The following is a 21,324-nucleotide window of genomic DNA, read 5'->3' as shown; positions in this document are numbered from 1 at the left end:
CCGTACAATTGTGTCCATCAGGACTTGGGATTATTTTTCAGTCTGTGGAAAAACCCTGGAGCAATTCGCAAAACGCTGGGACAATGTTTTCCTCTTTTTTTCCTCCCCCCAATGAGCATGGCAGCAATTCCGTAACAGATTGTGGCTTATGCACAGGCGAACTAATAAATCAGACACACCGCCAACTCTCCCCAGCACCGATGATTGATCTATTTACAGCCCTGAGGGTGGCTGTTTGTCGCAGTGAGGGCGAAGACAGAGACGGATGAGCATTTTCCTTCTCCCTATTGTAGGGAGCAACCCCTGGTTCTGCCCACCGAGGGTCACAGGTCAACGGACAGTACCATTGTCCGAGGCCAAAAACCTAGTGCGAGAAAGGCCGCATGCAATTTGTATGAATTAAGGGAAGAATGGCGGGCCATTCTTTCAGCGCCTATTGTTGTTAGTTCTCGCTGGCTGACCTTAAAGCAGGCTGTTTTACTTAAACCATTATATCAATAGCATTCAGAATTGGATTTACCGAAATAGGCTATTTCCCCTCCCCCCACATTCCTTTATATATATTTATTTTCGCCTTTTGTCTCGATTTGATGTGAAACGTAGGCTTGCATTTCTCATTCGTGTGGAAATAAAGTTCAAGTAATAACGCTCTGCTCTTTATGTAATGTAGTAAGTAATCGTGATGTTTGGAATTTTCTTTGGCTGCATACAAATTTACACATGTTATACAGGGAAACTAAATCAATGATATTTACAGCCTCGGAGATGTCTTTATAGCACTGCAGTTAAAACTAAGTGCCAATTATTTGCTCGGCAGTGATCACAGAGTCAAACACTTTTTTTTTCCATACCTATGTCGGCTTAATGTAACAAATGACATCAGCGCACTGCGCTCGCTTCAACAAACGTCCTTCAGATGGAGGAGGTAGCCCTTATCCCAGACAGTCCTTTTGCTGCTGGCTGCCATAAAATAGCAGAACCGTCTGCTGAAAAACCACCCTCCTCCATCTCCCACTTATCTCAGACTGACGTCTCCCAGGGACCAGAAAACTTTGAAGCTCCAGTTTCCAGTCTGGATTAGCGGCTGCGCACACCGCCCTATAAAAAGAGGCACTAGTGACTGCCACTTAGTTTAACTAGCTAAGTGACTTTTGGATGTTCATACGGGGAAGGGGAGACAGAGCGAGCTGGGTGGAAGAGTGGTCTAACAAAGCAAACACTTTTGGAAATGCCTGCTCCAACACCACTTCAGCACACAGGGCCGTGATGGATGTGAAGCTAGCCAGAGCCAGCCATTGACCAATTGGCAGGCAGTGCCGTACAAATGGAACCCTTAGACAAAATGTTTATGCAGCCCCAGGAAGTGTTGCTGTTGAAAGCTCCTTATCGCTGTTAAATGTTTTTAAACCCCCCTCTGGGCTGTCCTATCTTCCTTCTCTGCGACTTTTTTTGTCTTTAATAAATCACAGGTCACTTTCATTCACTGGAAACCATGGAGTTGCGTAGTGCCCTACCGCGGGTAATTTTTAGAAACCGGATATATTACTGAGCAGTGAGTGTGTCCTTGCAGCAGCTGTTCCAAAAGTGACACATATTTTTATTACTGGCAAAATCTAGTCCCAGTGCAAATGACTGAACAGTTACATTTTAATTGGCCTTATTACTTTACATTAAAACGTAGCATGGGCCTGTACATAATATGGAAATGCATATGTAACAAGTTGTAAAGTGGTTTCCTCTTTGTTAATCTTAGATAGAATGCCCTGTGCTTCAGCTTTAAAAAATAAAATATAACCCTTTGCCAATCCACTGCTGGATGAAGGCCTTCCCAAAAGAAGTCCATCATGAAGGGGGGGGGGGGGGGTTGTTTGACCATACTTTACCACGCTGGCCTGTGTGTGATTTGGTGAAGGAAGGTTGCCCAGGATATTACTACTGATTTTATGCATGGGCAGAAATTGAACTCAAGTCGCCAGGTTTATAGTGCACTGTTTTTACAACAGCGCCATTGCCCAAATCCCTGATTTGGGCTGAATTAAGCAAATTAAAACACACATTTCGATGATGACAGCAACCTGAGGTATCCCCAGCCACCATAAATGTCGTCACTGCAACATCCCTACAGAAATGGTATGCACCTACATGGGGAACTAAATATATGTCTGCATTTTCCTAACGGATGGGTGCCGTTTGGTAGTGCAGCCATGAGTTAGTACACTGTGCTAAGAACACATCGAGCTGAGTTTGATTTCTGACCATGGCTAATACCACCACTAACCTGCATTGACCAACGTGGTGAACTATGGTCAAACAACCCCTTATAACCAACGTGACACGCAAAGTCCTTCAGTGGCTTGAAAATGAGCTGGACATTACCATTTACCCCATAGACATAAAAAAGTTACAATCTATTTTGGGGTTGGAAAATGAAGCATAGAAGATATCAAAAGATGCATACGCCACACACATCCACACACATCTCCACCTTTGAGCAGCGAGTGTGTGTACGCTGTACACAAGCGTGCAAGAGTTGGGAGAGGAGACAGCAAGATGAGAGAAAGAAGAGACGAGAGAGAGAATGAAGAAAACAGAACAATACAAATTTGAAATCACAAAACGTCTCTGTCCAGCGCGGTGAACTGCCAGTGTAACTAATTGGCAGCAGTGGCTAATCCTGGCTACGTATTCCGTCGGAGCGCTGTAGCGAACTTAATCGCCACGCAAGCAGTGGCCACCGGCCTGGGTGCCATTTGCATCTTAATGGGGCAGACTGGGAAAGGGCCATGAATGGGCAAGCCCGAAGCGGAACGCAAAGCCTCCACACACAGCTCCAAGGCCACTATTATGACGCTCCCCACCCTCATTTGCATATGGGGCATAAAAGCCTTATGCCCCCCCAAAAGAGAAAATTACTGATGAAAATCCCAGAGGTCACAGTCAAATAGGTCCGCTTTCATCTTAAACAGGCCTCTGGCCCATTGTTCTTCGCCCGGCCTGCCTGATCAATGTTCCAACTGAACGTTTGTACAAAGCTGGCGCAGACGCCACTCGTTAAAAGAGCGCCTTTTGCATCGCATCGTTTGCTGTACGGCATAGCAAATGGTGCAAAAACAGTAAATTGGCAATATCAATCGGTGATACCGCAACAATAAAATGAGCCGACTCAGCGAAAACGTCTCTTTTTGTCCAAAGTTAACGGGTTTCGCTTTGTTTAACGTCTGCGAGGTTTAAAAACTTCCACGATTTGCATTGCAAGTTTGTGCAAAACAGATGCTGAGAGTGTTTCTCGACTCGTGGATACACTGGGGCAGTGAAAGCTGGAGAGTGAAGCATTCAGGGTGCCAGTCTTTAGAGAAGAAGGTTTCAAAACAAATCATGGCGAAGAAAGGAATGTTTTCAAACAGGACCCTGCAGAATGCACGCCCCACATAATGCACGGGAAAGTAACGGAGGCCTAATCGGCTCCCAACGGGTCTTTGGCCAAATCAATGGTGTCAAAAAAAGGTTGAAAAGGACCAAGAAAATTCCCATTGGCAGCAAAAAAAAAAGAAAAGAAAGATGAAATATAATTAAACTCAGCTTTTGCAGAACTTCTGAGGCAGGATCCACGTGAGAACTGTGAGAAGTGAATGGTTGCTGACTACTGATGCTTGCAGATGCAGAGAAGAAAGTGTTACGAGTTAAGTGCGTTCGATAATTGCGTCTGTGCACCTGCAAAACGCAACAACGCGGCCAAGAGTCGAGGATTTGTTTACAGCAATGACGTTGGGCAATATTACACCTAAAGGCGAATTATGATTGTGGTCAAGTTTTATTTTGTTTTACCCGGTGAGAACTGGAGAGACCATTGGTTGTCTCACTTTCAAGAGTGACCTGTGGCTTTTGTCTGGCAGTAGGGGGCGATGATCGCTTATGTAGACTTCCAATTGAGTAATGTGCAAAGAAAACAACTGATATGAAAAAGGTCAACACATTTATACAATTGTCGTTTGCCTCTCATGAAGGTTTAGTTTGTAGATGTTTCATTATTTAAATATATTGGGACATAAGCATCAACCAACGAAAGCGTACGATCTAAACACCTCAGAAAGCACAACTACACTGCCATGGAAGTCCCGACTGGAAAAAAAAATGTAAGAATAAGCACCTTGGGTTCAACTACCTCACTTGAGACCTGAACATTCATTTAATGTCCGTGGCGCGATGAGGTGGCACTGGTGCACGTTAGAGATGCTTTCATCATGCTTTTTCCGTTTCTTAAATAACTATTTACATTACATTAGATTGCCATAGTATTACGTTACGTAATATTTCACAGTGCAGGGGCATTAGGTGCATACAACCAGTTAAAATGTATTTTCACAGATCGCGCTATCCAGGTATGGAGATTAAAAGCTTTAGCTATTCAAATCGAGCTCAAGGCAAGTAACTGATCTTAACAACTCTTGAAATGTATACGACTTCATCATTTCTTTATAATTACGATTACAATAAATTGCATGCTCTTGAGGTCAAAACAATGGAGAATCCCGCAGAAAACATGACACAACAGGTCACAGAGGCATCACACGCCAACTGTTGTTTTATGTTGAACATTAGGAGGCACTACACATGTGCCTTTAACGCAGTTACAAATTCATGGCATATTTGTGGCTTTCTGGGGCCACAAGCCAACCTTATCACACGTTTAAGGCTTGGATCAGATCTGTTGGCATGTGCAGAGAAAGGACGAACAATTTTAGGCCAGTGTCCAAAATGTTTCACTGTTAAAAGTGCCCGTCAAGACTGAGGGTGTTTATTAAACCCTAGTCAGAAAATAATGCTTGTGGGTATTATGTATATGGTGGGGGGGCTTTGGTGAGCACAGGTGCACTATGGACCCGATGATTCGAGTTTGAGTCCCACTCACGACCAATTACAGTGGTGGATATTTAAAGCAGTCCTGTCGAATAGGCCTTAAATGAGTACCTTCAGCACCGGGAAGACAAAGGTGGCTGGACGTGGTGCTGGCCACCCAAACCCTCATGTGCCGGCTGTCATAGGTGCTCACCAGAGGCACTTGTCCGAACAGCATGTTAAAGGCTATACGGGTTATCTTTATCTATGTTTTATACAAAAATAATACTTGTGTTACGTTTTAGATTTAAACATTTCAGATGTAGTTTTTTTTATTGTTTAGAACGATGTCACACCGATTTTTCATGGTTTTTGATTTGCTGATGATTCGCATGATGTAATCACTTCACGTGTGTTTGTGATATACATATTATTGATGTCACTCAACGCCACGTGAAGCCCACTTTTTTTTCGGGAAAAGCACGGAAGTGACGTAATGTGTGACATTATTTGGTGGCGCTTCGTTGGCAGTGGTGCATAAGTACAAATGACAACAAAAAAACTCAACATATAAATCACTTTTGACAAATGCGTCGAGTCTTTTGTTAATGTGACATCGTTACATGTGACGTAATTACATGTGAGATTATTACACGTGACATCATTTTTTCGGATAAATCCGAAACAAAACGTGTTTTTATATCATCCTAAATGTTGTGCCTCGGCTTGGAATTTTCAGATTTGTTTGGGATTCAACTGAAAACCGCGAACACATGCGAAATATCTCCCAATAAATACAATGCATCTAAAATGTATGTTTAACACAAAGTTGACAAAAGCTACAGTTAAGACACTTCAAAACGAGTATGGATTATTTTACAAGGACGTTATCTAAACCGACCTTAAGAATTAACTAAACTTTTTTTTAAGCGCATTAACAGCATTTTTTTTACAAAAAGTACACTTTTGTGTCAACAACATTTAAAATTTGAATGCTATTTTTTTTATTTAAAGGAAATGTTCATTGATGAGAGATGGGTTTGTCAGTGCATTGTCTGAGCACAATTAGTAGCCACTGAATATGAAATGTTGCATTAAAATGAAAAAATATAGGCAACAAAAATATGTTGTCCACAAATGTCGTGCATTTATAAATGTCATCGTGTGCAATTAATAATGCAAAACAATTATTGTACTTCAGTGAGTGGTGTTGGTCGCAATGACTAAGCTGTATAATAACAGGGTTTTGTACACCAAAATTTCAACCTCATAAATTATTCAGATGCTTTATTTAAATGAGGATCAATGGTTTTGTTTCACATACGCATATGACAATTGGTATTTCACGGTAAAACATCAGACAATCATGCTGAAGTACGCTTGCACGCGCGGGCGTTCATAACCGGCAGTGCCTCTAATCCGGGCAAGTGAAATCAACGATTGGCAGATCACAAAACCGATGCAGCCTACTTGAGACACTCGCCACAGGTCAACAAGGTGCTTCCACGAGGCAGTACAGCAAGCGGGCTGCCACCCTGTGCAGAGTGCACGAGAGTGTGATCCCACTTATGCTCGCGGATTTTCACAAGGCACTTCACTGTCACTTGATACTAAATCAACTAGAACTAAAAAAAAAGAAATTGGGTCTCGCATCCTAAAGCGTAACCCTCTTGAAAACAGGGATTGAGATCCGATTTGTGTTCAATCAGGGTAAATAAATAATATTGGAATATGCATAATAACACGATACACGTTAATGGTGTGTCGTTATTGTACAGCATTTATAAAAATTGCATTTGCCCAAGTATAGTCACCATATAAAATGGATATACATTCTAATGTTATATATAGACTTACATTTCATAATGAAGATTTTTGGGTTAGATCGCTTAAGCATAAATGTGTTGCAATCCTCCACCACCCGACACGGCCAATCAGTAATAAATGCGTTACGTTAACCAAACGCCAATGATTTACTTATTCAGCTCGCCGGTGTGTTTGAAGAGTTAATCCACAACATTGTACTCAAATGCTAAATGTTGCGGATTCACTCTTCAAACACACCGGTGGGCTGAAGAAGTAACTAATTGGCGTTTCGTTAACGTGAAACATTTCTTACTGATTGACCGTGTCGGGTAGTGGAGGGTTGCGACACGTTTAAACTGACGCGATCTAACCCAAAAAACCTTTATTATGAATAATACCGGTCGCGAAAGCCTACTACGTGTTAAACAGACTTACATTTATAATAATTTACAAGACCTCTGTCATTCGACTGCTGGATGAAAACCTCTCCACGCCATCACGGTCATGGGGGTTGCTTGACCAGACCTCACCACGCTGGTCACTGTCACTAGTTCAAATATCACTCGTCACTGATGTGAACCGTGAGCGAAAATGTGACTCAAGTCGCCAGTTTTTTGTAGTAAGTGTTGCTTATAACCACTGCACAACAGCTCCCCAGCAACGTTCAACAATGGACCCGTCATTCCTTCGGGGGGGGGGGTGGGGGGGGGTTGGAAAGGAAAGAACATATGCTCATAGGTATGAATCGTGCCATCTCTCATTTTCTTAAAAGCTAAACGCAGCAATGCTGAACAAGAATGACACTCCGTCTGCTGGGACCACATTCAAGGAAAGCCAACATATCGACTTTGCTAAAAGCATAAACTGCATTTTCCTTGCTATTCGACTTCGCAGTTATGTATTATTAATTTTAAACATTTAAACACACCGTGCTCTTCACTCATGACAACTCTCTCAAGGTGACAAATTAAGTAGACCTGCTGGCATCTAACACTCGGGGTGCTAACTGGGGGGGGAAACGCAAACCACCACGTTTAGTCGAGCACTCATAAATAAATCACCAGAGTACACAGCCACTTTGATAATCCATAGTATATAGATATTTAAAAATGGCAATTTGTTATTAATATCTCAATGGCATACGATACCATAAAAGGCTAATGTTAATGTATATAGCATGTGTGTACATTAGACTCGCAAGCCAGACGGTACTAAGTTTGAAGTCTGGTCTAAACTGTTGAAATTTAGTGAGCATTTATGAACAACAGAATTTGTATTTGGAGGATTAGACTTGTCTCAACATCTGCCACACACACACACGAGTTAGTTCCACTCGCATCATCGCGGTTTCACATTTGCCAAGAAAATAAGTGAAAGCAAGGTTACGTAACTCACATGCCTCGTAATGAGCTAAACAGCCTGTTGCACTATCATACTGTTCTTGATTCTTTCTTCTCTTAGGTGGCAGACAATGCTTGGAGAACATTACACGTGCTAGACAGGTTTCCTTCGCTCCATGTGGGTTCGGTTTGTGCGATTTCGCGCTGTATATACTGCTACCCAAAATTTGCTATTTGCACTTTCAAATCACTCACATGCGGCTATGTGGTCAGCCGCGGGACACCATTGTGCAGTGTGTACCGAATGCACTGCAGCGATGTGCTACGATGTAAGGTATGTGTATGCATAGAGTTGTCGGGGGGGCGGGGGGGATGGTGATGGTTATAGCATCGTGTGCTCTGAACCCAGTGATGCAAGCTCAATTCCTAACCACTGCGAACGGAACCGCCCCTGCGGTCCTGAAACATCCCCCCCCCCCACTTCATCAGCATGCACTGAGCAGCACGGTGAAGTATGGTAACAATAATACATCCTCCATGCCCTTCATCCAGCCGTGGCTTGACAATGTCTTAAACTTATTACGTGGATTATAGAGTGCTCGAAATGTTTTTAATTGCTAGAATAAAGATACAAGAGCATTATTGCAAAGGGTCTGTCTTGTGCATTAATTCCGTACATTGAGCAAGTTACATGGATTAAAAGCGCTTATTAGAGCAAATCATAATATATGTGTATCCGAATGCGTTAATAAAACGTGGCAAAATGCATCAGATTCTGGATTAATTTTCACTCGTCAGCTGAGAGGCAACACCATTTTTTTTCTTCCCCAAAATCCAACACCACCAGTCGCAGACAGATGTGTGCTGGGTTCTGTATGCAACAGCGAAGAGTAATCCTGAACACATTTAATAAGACCCCACCTTTGGGGCGTGATCAGTGTGTGTGTGGTAAAAAGCATGCCTGAACCTCTCCCGGCGGCCATCCTGTTTATGCGAACGCTTTTGTCCCAATCCTGTTTTTTTTGTGTTGGCCAAAATGACAAACGTGTCTGCGAATCATCTAGAAGTAAATACATGCACACAGGCTAAACATTCTCCCACATTCTGGGCCCCCCGACCCACTTTAAAGCAAACTCGAATTACTCAGGTTTACACAGTGGACATAAACACAGAAACCAGTGTAAAAATGCGCGCACATCAATTAGACCATCGAAACACACACGCACAGAGACTACGTTTACATGCAAGTATTCTTACAGAACCGCAACATTCAACTGGCACAAAAACCGCAAATACATTTTCTTAACCTCCACACCCATCCCCCTAACCCGCGTTTCACTGACCCCTGATTTTCAAAAAAATAACACCGCTGTAAATCCACCAAGGACAGTCATACAATGGCCCTGAATAGCTACACCTGCTCGCCTCTGCCCATGCAATCTGTGTTTTAAGAAGTGTTTCTCGGTGCCGATTCACCACTGATTTTAAGCATTCAGCCAAGGACGTCACATGTGTACGGGTACGACCGAGTTGCACAATAGGCCACTAAATATAAGCAGCGGCCTTGCAGATGAAAATAATGTGGGAACTACAGGCATACACGAGGATGACACGTACGCTCTCCCGCGACCAATATTCATGAAAACATTTTTTTGGGTTAGATCGTGTAAGTATCGCTTCGATGATGCTGGATGTTGCAATTGCCAGCGAAACGTCACGGTAATCAAATTGTAAATGCTGTGGATTTACTTTCCCAACACACCACCGGTGGGCTGAAGTAGTATATAATTGGCACGTTTTGTTTACGTAGCAAACCTCATTGGTTGGCTGTGTAGGGTGGTGGCGGGTTAACGACACATTTTTGCTTACGCGATCTAACCCAAAAAGGAAATTTATTATTAATACACGAGAACGTTATTCCTCGTGGGCTACTGAATCCCCACGCAATTCTATTTTTATTTGCCACAGAGCCATGCTATGACGATCCCCCCCCCCCCCTTTGAAAACAATGAACGCAAACAGCAAGCGACGGTGCGTGCATTTCTAAACGTGATAAAATGCGCGCGTCACGTGGTCGAGTCGGTGTATGGATTTCTAAAAATTATTTTCACCCCCCCCCGCGCGCCCCGCCCCCGCATCCACCCCGACTTGTTCGTATTTACTTACTTGAACTCAAATTGAATAAACTGCGTGGGATGTAATACAGTTTAATGTTGTTGATGCATCTGCCTGTCCTGTGGCTTATGGGAGCGGAGAAAAACGAGGCAATTTCAAGCGGGCTAAAGCGTGCTGCTACACACGTTCTAATGATAAGCGCGGGGACCCGGGGTAATGCGAGAACACAGCACTTCCAAACGGCGTGAATTTATACGGCAGCGACAAAGGCAAAGACAATGATGGCATTTCTAGCCGCTACGAGGCCTGCTACGCGAAGGGAAGTGCAGACCGCAAGTGCAGACCGCACCAAGGTGGGTGGTTGGAGAATGCTCAATGTCCACCGCGTGTCTTATCTTGCTAAAGATTCTCCAACATTCTAGTTGGTCTCTTAAAGAGAAAATGACGACGTGTTGTGACCGCATGTAGCGAAGATAGCGATGGCCATGGGAATACATCGGAAGAATGCGTAGACAAATGCAGCCGAGCGAATGGTCAATGTAAGGCAGCTGCTGATTGAGTGAAGTGTGTGCTTTGTCGTGACAGGCAACAGGCTATTAATGTTTACATCTGTACTGATTACGTGCGCGAGCTGCAAGGGCTACAAGCCGCTAACTCTGTGGTTACTTCAATTCGTTTAAGATTGCACTTTTAAATGATACCTTATCGATAATTAATTTAATTCTAAATGCAACTTAACGCCGTTTGAAATTCCACCTGGTATATTTCATTGTAAAATGTGGGTTTAATTACGCGGACGGTAAACTATAAGCACCATCATTTATGTTCATGTTATTATTTATAACACGGAGTACACCTATATCTAATTGTGAAGTTATTTCGATGGGTGCTTGCGTGTTTTTTTTTTATTATTAAATTGCTTGAATAACGCCCATTAGTCCCGTAAAAGGAATTGCAGATTTCGTGAAGCTGTCTAAAATATGTATGAACTAATTTTCTGGTGCAATATTGGCAAAAGAAGCTTACAGTTAACAGCGTGGTAATGGATCACAGAGTTTGTGGACAGAAGTTTGGATTTAAAGTTAGATTAACTTTTGAGTTATTCTTGAACGAAATAATAAAATAATAAGCCCACAATCGAGAGCTCGCTAATACGAAGAGTTATATTACCAGTGATGCTCTTATTCAAGCTATTTCTAAGAACATACTTACACAATCCATCACACACGTCAGAATTTTGGGTCCTGCTATTTTAGTGAATTTCATGTATGTGTCTGGAGGTAGCGGTCCGTTTGGGGTGCGGTGGTGTAGCGGTTAGCATGCTGCGCAAATAACTCGAAGACCAATTTCCTCTCCGGTCAACACCAGTGACAATTATTTGAACCGGTCTTGGGCCTCCCCTAGGTCGACTCAGCCTAAAATGAGTACCTGGTGTGTCGTGTAAACATCGCCACTGTGCAGACAAAAGGCGGCCTGGCATGGTGCTGACAACCATAGGCGCTCGCTCATATAACTTTCCCCTCGATAGTCTAAGGCTCGTTGTCTTTACCTCCCCTTAGCATTTGGAAACAATGCAGCCACAAAGTTGCCTGTGTTTACACAGTGTGCCAACAATTCCGTGCCCAGATAGCAGGGTTCTATTTGCCGCCTGCTAGCTTCCACGCTATCATTAGTGTGCGCACGTGTGTGTGACTGCTGGCTACCAATCAGAAATGCGCGTGAGTAATAAAAGATAAGTCTCGTTGCGCGGTAACATCAGTGTATAGTTGTATGTACAGGTGTAGGGAATCGTTGCGTGTAAGTGTACACGGTTAGTCTAGAGATATACAAAAGATATGAAAAAAAAGAAAGGAATTCGTCTTAAAGGCTGCCTGTAAGGGGTGCGAGCGCTGTTAGCGAACACATTAAGGCCAGCATGATATTCACTGCACCGGCGGTGAGATGTTAACTACCTCGCCCGGTATACAGGAGGTCTTGGGTTCAATCCCCATCCTGACGCCTGCATATTTGGAGTTTCCACGTTCTCCCCCGTGGTCGCGTGGATTTTTCTCCGGGTCCTCCGGTTTTACCTCCACAGTTAGAAACATGCATTTAGAGTATATGGCTGCTATACATTTCCACGTGAAAAGCAACTTCGTTGAGCTATCAATTGTAAAATCAGGTCGCTTCTAAAAAAGAGAGCTATATAGCTCAGTGAGTCTTACCTGATAAAAACAAAACAAATAGTTTAAGAGTTGTTTTAGTTTTAGGTGCACAATCTATGTTGGAGCGACTCACCACTGATTTGTTATCTGCAGTCGGGAGTCGAACCGAGATGACCGAGATCACAACGCAGTTCGCTAACCAGTGCCGCCACTCCACCACCACTGTATTCTCCGGAATATAAGACGCACTTTTCCCCATAACGTTAAAGCGGCAATTGTGGGGTGCGTCTCACAATCCAATAGGTGGGTGCGTGATTAGAGTTGTGTGTCTGTGTGTGTCCAGATTTGTGTAACTCTACTGACAGCGGCCATCAGTTTGGTGGCGCGTCTTACGAATCTGGTGCGTCTTATAATTGGTAGGACGCGCGATATGCCTGTTATAAAATACCAGTTGTATACAAGGGTGCAGAACACTCTTCACTTAACGATGCTATTGCGAAACTAAACTCTAAACTATGTTTTTCTTACGTTACCAGGTAAGGCCCAAATGAGCTAGATAAGCTCTTTTTGTCAAAAGCCATCTTGCCACAAACGATGGCTCGACGAAAGTGGCTTATCATCACGTGGACATTCACAGCGGCCAAAACACTCCGGACGCAGCTTTCTTCCGTCGAACGCATTTACAGGGAGAGAGCGACCGGCGGGATTGGGAGCCCAACTATCCCTGTGGTCTGCCTAAGGGGGGGGGGGGCAGCAATCTCGCCCCCCCTCCCCAAGAAGAGTCACACTGCGCGCTGCGCTTGCGATAATAACCACGGTGAGCGCGTGGCGTGGCGTGTGGTTGTTGTCTGTCTGTCGCCCTCGAGCAACCACGGAGGGCAAGAGGGGCGACATTCACAATAACGAGCGGCGCGAGCCGGGCTGATAAAACACAACCATTTGACACAGTAGGGGTGGTGGCATCGGCCAGTCAGTCAACCCATGGCACCTGCCGGGTCTGTCCCGCGACCTCCTGCCAGCGGGCGTTCGAAACTTCACGTGGCGGCCTTAACGCGCACCTAGCCTGGCACAAGCGCCGTGGTGACGTTATCGCCACTTAGTGGCGAAAGCCGGCGGTAGTTGCTGTTGTCTGTCTGTGTGTGTCAGCGGTGGTGTAGCGGTTAGCGTGCTGCGCTAAAGCGCTGCGAACACGGTCGCCACAGTTCAATTGCCGCTCACGGCCAACAACGGTCACGATTATTCTGAACCGGTCCTGGGAGTCCTCTAGGTCGGCTCAGCCTCAAACCAAATAAGTTCTTGGTTGCGGTGTGTAAACATCGCCACTGGGGAGACAAATGCGGCCGGGCGTGGTGCTGGCCACCCATCCCCTCGCGTGCCGTGCCAGCGTCATAGGTGCTTGGTGACAGCACTTGCCCCAACAGTCTCGTCAGGCTATACGGGGGATCTTTGTTTTTGTGTCAGCCGCGGGGATCGGTGGCGCAGTGGTTAGCGCGCTGAGCTACGAATCTGGCCGAGTTTGATTCCCGCTCACGGCCACCAACACCAGTGACGAATATCTGAACCAATTATGGGTCTCCCCTAGGTCGACTCAGCCTAAAACGAGTACCCGGTGTGGTGTGTATTGACACAAAGGAGACAAAGGTGTCCGGGCGTGGACCAGGCCACCCATCTCACTCGTAGGCCATGACGGTCTTCATCGGTGCTCGCGAATAGCACTCGCCCCAAAAGTCGTTTAAGTCTTCACGGGGGCATCTTTGTCTTTGCCATCCAAAAAAGAGCCGTGGCGCAGCGGTTAGCGGGCACTGCGCTACCAAAACCGGCCACCCGAATTCGATTCCCACTCACGGCCACCCAACATCGGTGACGAATATCAACCCCGGGTCTCCCCTAGGTCGACTCGGCCTCAAGCGAGAGTTACCCCGGCGCGGTGTGTAAATATCGCCACTTTAGGAAGGCAAAGTCGGCCGAGCAGCGCCCTGACCCCCCTCTCCTCGTGTGCTCGCTAACAGCCACTTTCTCCAACAGTCCGTTGAGGCTATACGGGGGATTCTTTGTTTTTGTGTGCCTGCCAAGCAGGTGGGCCAGGTGGCCTTTTCGTGGTTACAAATTACCTCCCCTACCCACCGCGCCCTCCTCTTTTCCATCCCCCTGCACCAAACCCTCTCCTACCCGTACATTTGTTGATAACACACACACACAGAGCGGCGATTACACATGCAACGCGACTCCCTACGGTTGAGCACGTTCGCAATGATTACCGCCTTTTAATGATAAACCATAGAAGCTCGGATTTGTTTACAAAAAAAATTCAGCAAATTTAAACTGTATATTACTACGTATCTTAAATGGTGCCCGTTGCTGCTGGCCGTTCGTTTAGAATTAAAATAATATAGATTTTAGCAGATTTCAGCAGATTTTTGCAGTATGTATTCTTGTCGCAACAGTAGCTTTAGAATGTGTAAATGTGCTTATATCTCTGCGATGTATCCTGCGCGCATTGACTAATTGTATTCATCAATCCTTAATTATTTTAATGTATTAACGTGCGCGCGTGTGTGCTGGCAATTAGGGGAGCGGTCGTGTGGCTGTCAGCGCGCTGCGCTACGAACCCAGGGACACGGGTTCGATTCCCGCTCACGGCAACCACAAGTGACCACAAGTGACGATTATTTAAACCGGTCCTAGGCCTCCCCTAAGTCGACTCAGCCTCAAATGAGTACCTGGTGCGGTGTATAAAACATTGCCACTAGGGAGACAAAGGCGTGTGACGTGCCGCCCTTCATAGCTACTCGCTAAAAGCACTTCACCCCAACAGTCTGTTAACGCCACGCGGGGAGATCTTTGTCTTTGCTGGCCAATTAACCATCGACTGTACTGTATTGGCATACATCTGAACCGACCACTGCGCGCTCTACAACGCTCTGTGTACGGGCGATCCTCATTAGACGCGTGCTCGCGTGGACAAACCGAAGTGGCATCGTCGGAGTAATTGAGTAATCACCGTTGTCAGAAGCACACGGAGGGGAAACAAGCAAAGTCGCAAGCACACGCGACGATAACAGGCATCCTTTTTGGCGAATTTTGCGACTGAATTCTCAAGAGTTAAAGGGAGGGCGGCGATATTCTCCAAACCCGGTCATTTTCAGCGCGATCATTATTATTGTGACAGGGTGTGATTGCCAGAGCATGCGGTGGCGGTGGGAGCTTCGACAATCCGCGCGTACAAATAACAAACACAGAGGGAATGCTTATCCCCCCCCCCCATCCCTACACTCACAAGCTACACACGTGCATCCATCGTACATTAGTGCGTATTAGGGCGAGCGTTATCGATTGTGGTCGAATGCGTGCCCTTCTTATAATTACTTTAGCCCATAGGCCGCAATTATTTAAAACATTAATTTATTTTTTTACATCCAGCACCATTATGGGAAAAGTATCAGCAATCGATAAACGTACTTCATCCAACCACCAGAAATCATATTTTTTAAAGTCAATCGTCACTTTTTGCAGCCGAGGGAGGGCTGTAAAACCGCAATCTGGTGGCTTGTTCTTCACAATTTAACCTCAACTTTGGGATTGTGTGGGATTTATGTAACACTTTCACAAGATCGACGACTGGTTTTTTTAACGACGCCGCCGTGTTTTCGAGTCTCCGCTACGTTATACTCTACTCTCTCTCGCGTTCACGATGCGCTTTTGGGAAATCGCCACGAATAGATGAAATCACTGTAAAGTACACATTCTTGAGTGAATCATTTGCTCTAAGAATCGAACTCGGCGCCTAGCGCTGACCACAGCAGTTGCCTTGCCTAGAAGCTGCCCATCAAACACAGTGAGTGGCGCGTTCACGATGTGGCTCTACAGCACCAAACGTCTTCACCCCCCCCCCCCCGTTTTTTCTATGGCTGTTCAATAGCCCACGTTAAAACACTCTGGTCTATGTGTGTATGTGCCATGGAAAAGGGCCATTTGCTAAAGCGTCGCCGATTTTTGTTTTATGGCAGTGTTATTGACGAATGTATTGAGTGTGTTTTGTTAATTGTGCTTTGTGCACTTGCCGACGCAGCATCACCAAATGTGTTTTTTTGTTACAACACGGGATAAATAGAATCTTTTTTTTTTATCAGGATTAGGTTAGCGAGCGCTCGGCTACATGAGTATAAAAATTGCACAGTAAGCTACATACATAATTGGCTCGTAAATTACCGCATTGGGCAATGGTCCTTTATCAATAACCTGCAGTAGGCTACTGCCACAACCGCGGTCCTTTAAAATGTAACATTGTAATAAGCAAGGGTTACACAATGTAACGGTGCCTGTTGTCTCCTCGCTGTCACCGACCGTATCGTGGGTCGCCAGCACCAAGCTGCGCAATTGAACCCTTTCATTCCATCCTCTCCCGCACTCGCGATCTTTCGCCACGAATGAGTTCATAGCCACGTTCAGCGGAGCGTGCCGAGAGAGAGACCGGCAGAGCGTAAGCGTTAACTGAGCATGATGGTCACCATGGTCTAGCAAGCGGCACACTACAGTAATCATCATCATCACCAGCCATGATCAATCCACTGCTGGATGAAGGCCTCCCCATGCCGCCGACGCCACCTCCTTGCTCTCACGTTCCTGCGGTTGTAATAACCCACCGAGCGACACCCCGCGCATTAAGCGATGTCATCGCTCCATCGAGCCCACGGTGTAGGTCCTCACGAACGCACTGAACCATCATTCGTCTTCTTTGCCATTGGCCATCGTCCCATTCGAGCGACTTGTCCTGCCCAAGCCCACTTCACTTTCCCTAACAGTTCGGACAGCCCCACACACACACAGTACCTGCAGCGGCTACTGCAGTGCATCGCACATACCCAGAACATACGCGCGCGCGCACACACACAAATGCTATCGCATTGAAATGCGGCCAGTGTGGGTTTGTGTTAGCGGTCGATTGTCAAGCGTATGTCCAGTATTATATGGTGTTTAAACGGCTGCTTAGGTATATATACATTATCAACATATTATCGCGTTGTTTGCCTACGGGGGTATTTTTTCTGCTTGCGAAATCTGCGGTGGTCTGAAACCATGCGTCCAGCTTACCCGGTAGTTTCCGGGCAACGAATCTCGTGATTGCGTTGGCAAACTTCCGAATAAGTATACTACTATTATACTAAACAATATGTAGCATTTGGTAGACACTGCAATAGGGGGAGCGGTAGCGTCGTGGGCTTGCGCGCTGCGCTAGGAGTCACGGCCACACCAAAGTTCGACTCCCGACAAGAGCTACCCACGTCAGTGGCGAGTGGCATCAGAACTAAGTCCATTCATCACCAATGCGCACGAACCGGCGTGGTGAATAATGGTTACACAAAAAGCACGTGACCTAAAGGTTGGGGATTCATCCAGCAGCGGATTGGGAAAATCCTTCACATTAATGGCTGTAATTGTAATTACAAGAATTACGTGATGTGATGATCGTGTTGTAGGCGAGATCGCGGCATGACTGTGAACGCAAATCTATAGGGGAAATAGTAATAATGTGCGACTCGGGCACATTGACCATTCCCAATTGACTGCCGTTCTCAAAACTTTCTGACCGCATCCCAACAACATAATTTTGTACCGCATGTTAAAGTAAGCAAACGTGCTCGCTAACGCGCGCGGGCTATACAATGCAATGCTTAATCATGTTAAAGACATCTGCACTTACAAATCCCTGATATCATTCATTATCTCCACAGCTACGAGCGTAGCATTCGAGACAATTGTAAGGGGTTGTTTTGTTGTTGTTGTTGTTTAAACAGCAGACATCATCCCTCCGGCTTGTCGGAGGTAGCGTGCCCGATGCGAGCACATACTATAGACACTAGTTTGTGTTGCTAACGCGTGGTGCGCATTGAGCGTCAAACACACGGGGATATCTGGACACCGAGCGAGTGTCTATAACGCACGTGCAGTCTCTCCCGTCTCCGACAAGACGGTATACACACACACACATCCTAACCAAATGAATACTCACAAGAATACAAATAAGAATTTAAAAAAACCCAGCCTGGCCAGCGTGCGGATGATGATCACCCCGTTGCCGCATCACACACAGTAGCCTATGTAAGCACAATGGGAGGAAAGAAATCTCACAACACACAAGCGCACATCCCCAACACTATGCGCTTGGCCAAACGGGCAAACCCGATGATCGTTACCTTCCACGCCGTGGCTGGCGGGGACGAGCAGCAGCAGCAGGACGAGGAGCAAGCAATCCATGTTTTCGGAGCCCCGAACATAAAAACAAAAATCGCGTAAGAGATGAGCCCACAAACTTGACGCTCCTTCCCACTCTGCTGCATGCGCCCTTCATTCAGCGCTACTACTCACATGCGCCGCTGGGCCAAACCACTGCGCGTCAAGCAGAGAGGGTGTGCGAGAGGGAGGGGTTTGAGAGCGTGAGAGGGGAGGGGGTGAGAGGGAAGGGGAGGACGGGGAGGGAATGCCGATGTGAATGACTGACTCCTTAGAAAGTGCCCAAAAGACACCATCGCATTTACAAACGAGCGCTTTCGGTTAAAACACGTTCCAAAATGATCAGCGCTTGGATTCCGAGACTATCACTTGCAAAATAAACTTCGTTTCCAAAATGTAGGCATTCGTTAAACAGAAACGTGTACACAACGTCACGCGTAGCGCTGTGCTGTTTGTGCGTGTGTGTGAGAGAGAGTGGTGAGAATTCATTTACAATAAAGGTGGTGTTGGGCTGGAGCACTCGTCTATTGCCGTATAAGGAGGCAGAGATTGTTGGAGGTAAAGAATGGACGGACTCCCCGGCAGCTGGGGAATAAGGGCAACATCTTGTGATATACGCCCAGGGTTCGAGTAATTGTTGGGAGTAATATTAGCCACTGCCAAGTGACAATAGAGGCCATTCACTGCGAATCGGGTGGTCCGTGCGATTCCTTAGTACCTCGTTTCAGGTTTAAAGGCTCGCTCGCAAAGGCGCAATGGGGTTTCTCAACCTCCGTGTTCGGTGAGCAAACTTTCCAAAAAAACATCTTCATAGGCGCGGCAGGTACATATTATGTTTGTTCGGGATTGTCACTGCGTTGTCAGAACCTCTATCGGTCGGGCCAGAGGCCATTGAGAACGCGAGTTGGGTTTTCAAGGGTCAGGGGAAGCTCTTGACGAATTTCTCGAGTCGTTTTTTGTTTTTCAAAGGAGACCTCGATTACAAAGGTAGGTGCGTGATTTGGGAGAACACGTACGTTTAAGATCAATGTGTTCGGTGTAGAAAAAAAAAATGTACGGGGTGGCGCGGTGGCGCTGCGGTTAGCGCACTGGACGATAAAGCCAGAAACTTGAGTTAAACCCTCCCCTGGCCGCGGCTGACATCGATGACGAGTGGTGTTCAAAGCGGCCCCGATTCACCGCACCCTCTTGGCCAACTCGCACCGGTTAGGGTGAAGTATGGTCAAACAAGCCTCGTGACCGAGACGACATGGAGAGAGGACTTCAATACAGCGAATGTAAATTGACATTACAGTATTATAATTACTCAAAACAGACGGTTGTGCTCAAAACAACGACGATCGCCCACTCTTAAGGCCGCGGATTAATGGTCCGTCTCGTCGCGAGTGATTTCAATGTACGTGCAGGATGCGATTTGTTGAATTCAGGGAGCAAATTTCAGCTCGGAGCTGCGTGGGGACTCAGCTCCGGAAAATACCTCCACCGTCTGCTTCGGTCTCACGACTAAATTGCACGCTGTACGAAGCAACATCACATCAAGAACCGCGAGGCTGCCTGCTCTTCGTGTTACAGCATACGCATTGTTTAGTCACAACACCCCCTGGACGCACGTATGGACACACTGCAGAGGGCTTTCACGAGCCTGAAGAATACACGAAGAATTCACTTACGGGATACATACGTTACGAGCGTGATGGATGACGCGTTGATGGCTTGATGCAAAACATTTCACATGCCACCCATGACGGGATTCACAACCCCGGGCTAAACAGTAAGTGAGCAATTGCTCAACCTTTCACAAGCTCCTCAACGTATCTGCCAAACGTGTAATTTATTCATATGTAGTATATGTCTATGGACCTACTCTGCCCAATACGCACTCGGCTCACATACTGATGCGATGCACTTCTTCCTATCCCCGAGTTGGGCAGTGACGATGCACGCGCGGCGTACATGGCGGGTGGAGGGGGGGGGCTCGGCGGTTAAGGTCCAGTGATCCCCAAGTTCGATTCGCGACCATGTCGATCATCGTGGGCAAGCGATAATCTGGTGCTCATTTTTTCACCCAAACCGCACTGATCGGCGTGCTTAAGTATAGTCACACGACCCTTATGCACACGGCGTGGGGAGGCCTTTATCCAGCTTTAGAGTGACGGGGGATGATGCATTGTACTTTATATATATACTACATTATCATCATAATCTCTGGTCAATCCACTGCTAGATGATGGCCTCTCAAAGCTGCCCGCCACCTCTCACGATCCGCGATGTAACAATTAACTTAACACCTGCACACGAACTGAGTTTATGGCTCCATCTTCACGGCGAGTGTCCGCTGCGAGGTATACCATTGCTGTATATATACACCAGAGGTGGGACAAAGTCATTGTTATGCAAGTCACAAGTAAGTCTCAAGTCTTTGCTCTCGAGTCCCGAGTCAAGTCGAGTCAAAGATGAGGCAAGTCCAAGTCGAGTCTGAAGTCATCAAAATCATGACTCGAGTCTGACTCGAGTCCAAGTCGCATGACTCGAGTCCACACCTCTGATATACACACACACATATGTATTCGCGACTAACAAGTAACAAGTCAAACGAATGCACCTACAACTAAAGGGACATGCGAGACGTGTCAGTCAAAATACTGACCACGTGCCTAATGTCACTCACAAGCGAAGGGCAATTGTCTATCACGGGGCTTTGGACGTATGGAGCTATGCGCTGGGGCAACGATGCACGACACCACACGACAGCGCGGTGAAGGCTGGGGGGGGGGGAGTAACGTTACACGAAAATGTGTGCGTGGCTTTCACCAATCCGTCGTATCATTTTCGCGGACTCCCGCTGACATTTC

At 46.2% G+C, this 21,324-nt stretch overlaps 1 protein-coding gene across 2 annotated transcripts in view; it reads right to left on the bottom strand.

Moving 5' to 3' along the window:
* LOC144728371 (ephrin type-B receptor 1-B-like) overlaps positions 1 to 18,615 on the bottom strand; it is a 175,526-nt gene extending 156,911 nt beyond the window's left edge. For both annotated transcript variants that reach the window (XM_078607758.1, XM_078607759.1), the window contains exon 1: positions 18,436 to 18,615. In XM_078607758.1, the coding sequence (XP_078463884.1) occupies positions 18,436 to 18,496 (61 nt within the window). In that variant the 5' untranslated portion in view covers positions 18,497 to 18,615. The remainder of the gene's footprint in view (positions 1 to 18,435) is intronic.
* Positions 18,616 to 21,324: the final 2,709 nt, after the last annotated feature.

This window comes from Lampetra planeri, chromosome 28 (assembly GCF_965212315.1).
Source record: "Lampetra planeri chromosome 28, kcLamPlan1.2.h2, whole genome shotgun sequence".
NCBI lineage: Eukaryota > Metazoa > Chordata > Hyperoartia > Petromyzontiformes > Petromyzontidae > Lampetra > Lampetra planeri.
This window is presented reverse-complemented; position numbering and strand designations above follow the sequence as displayed.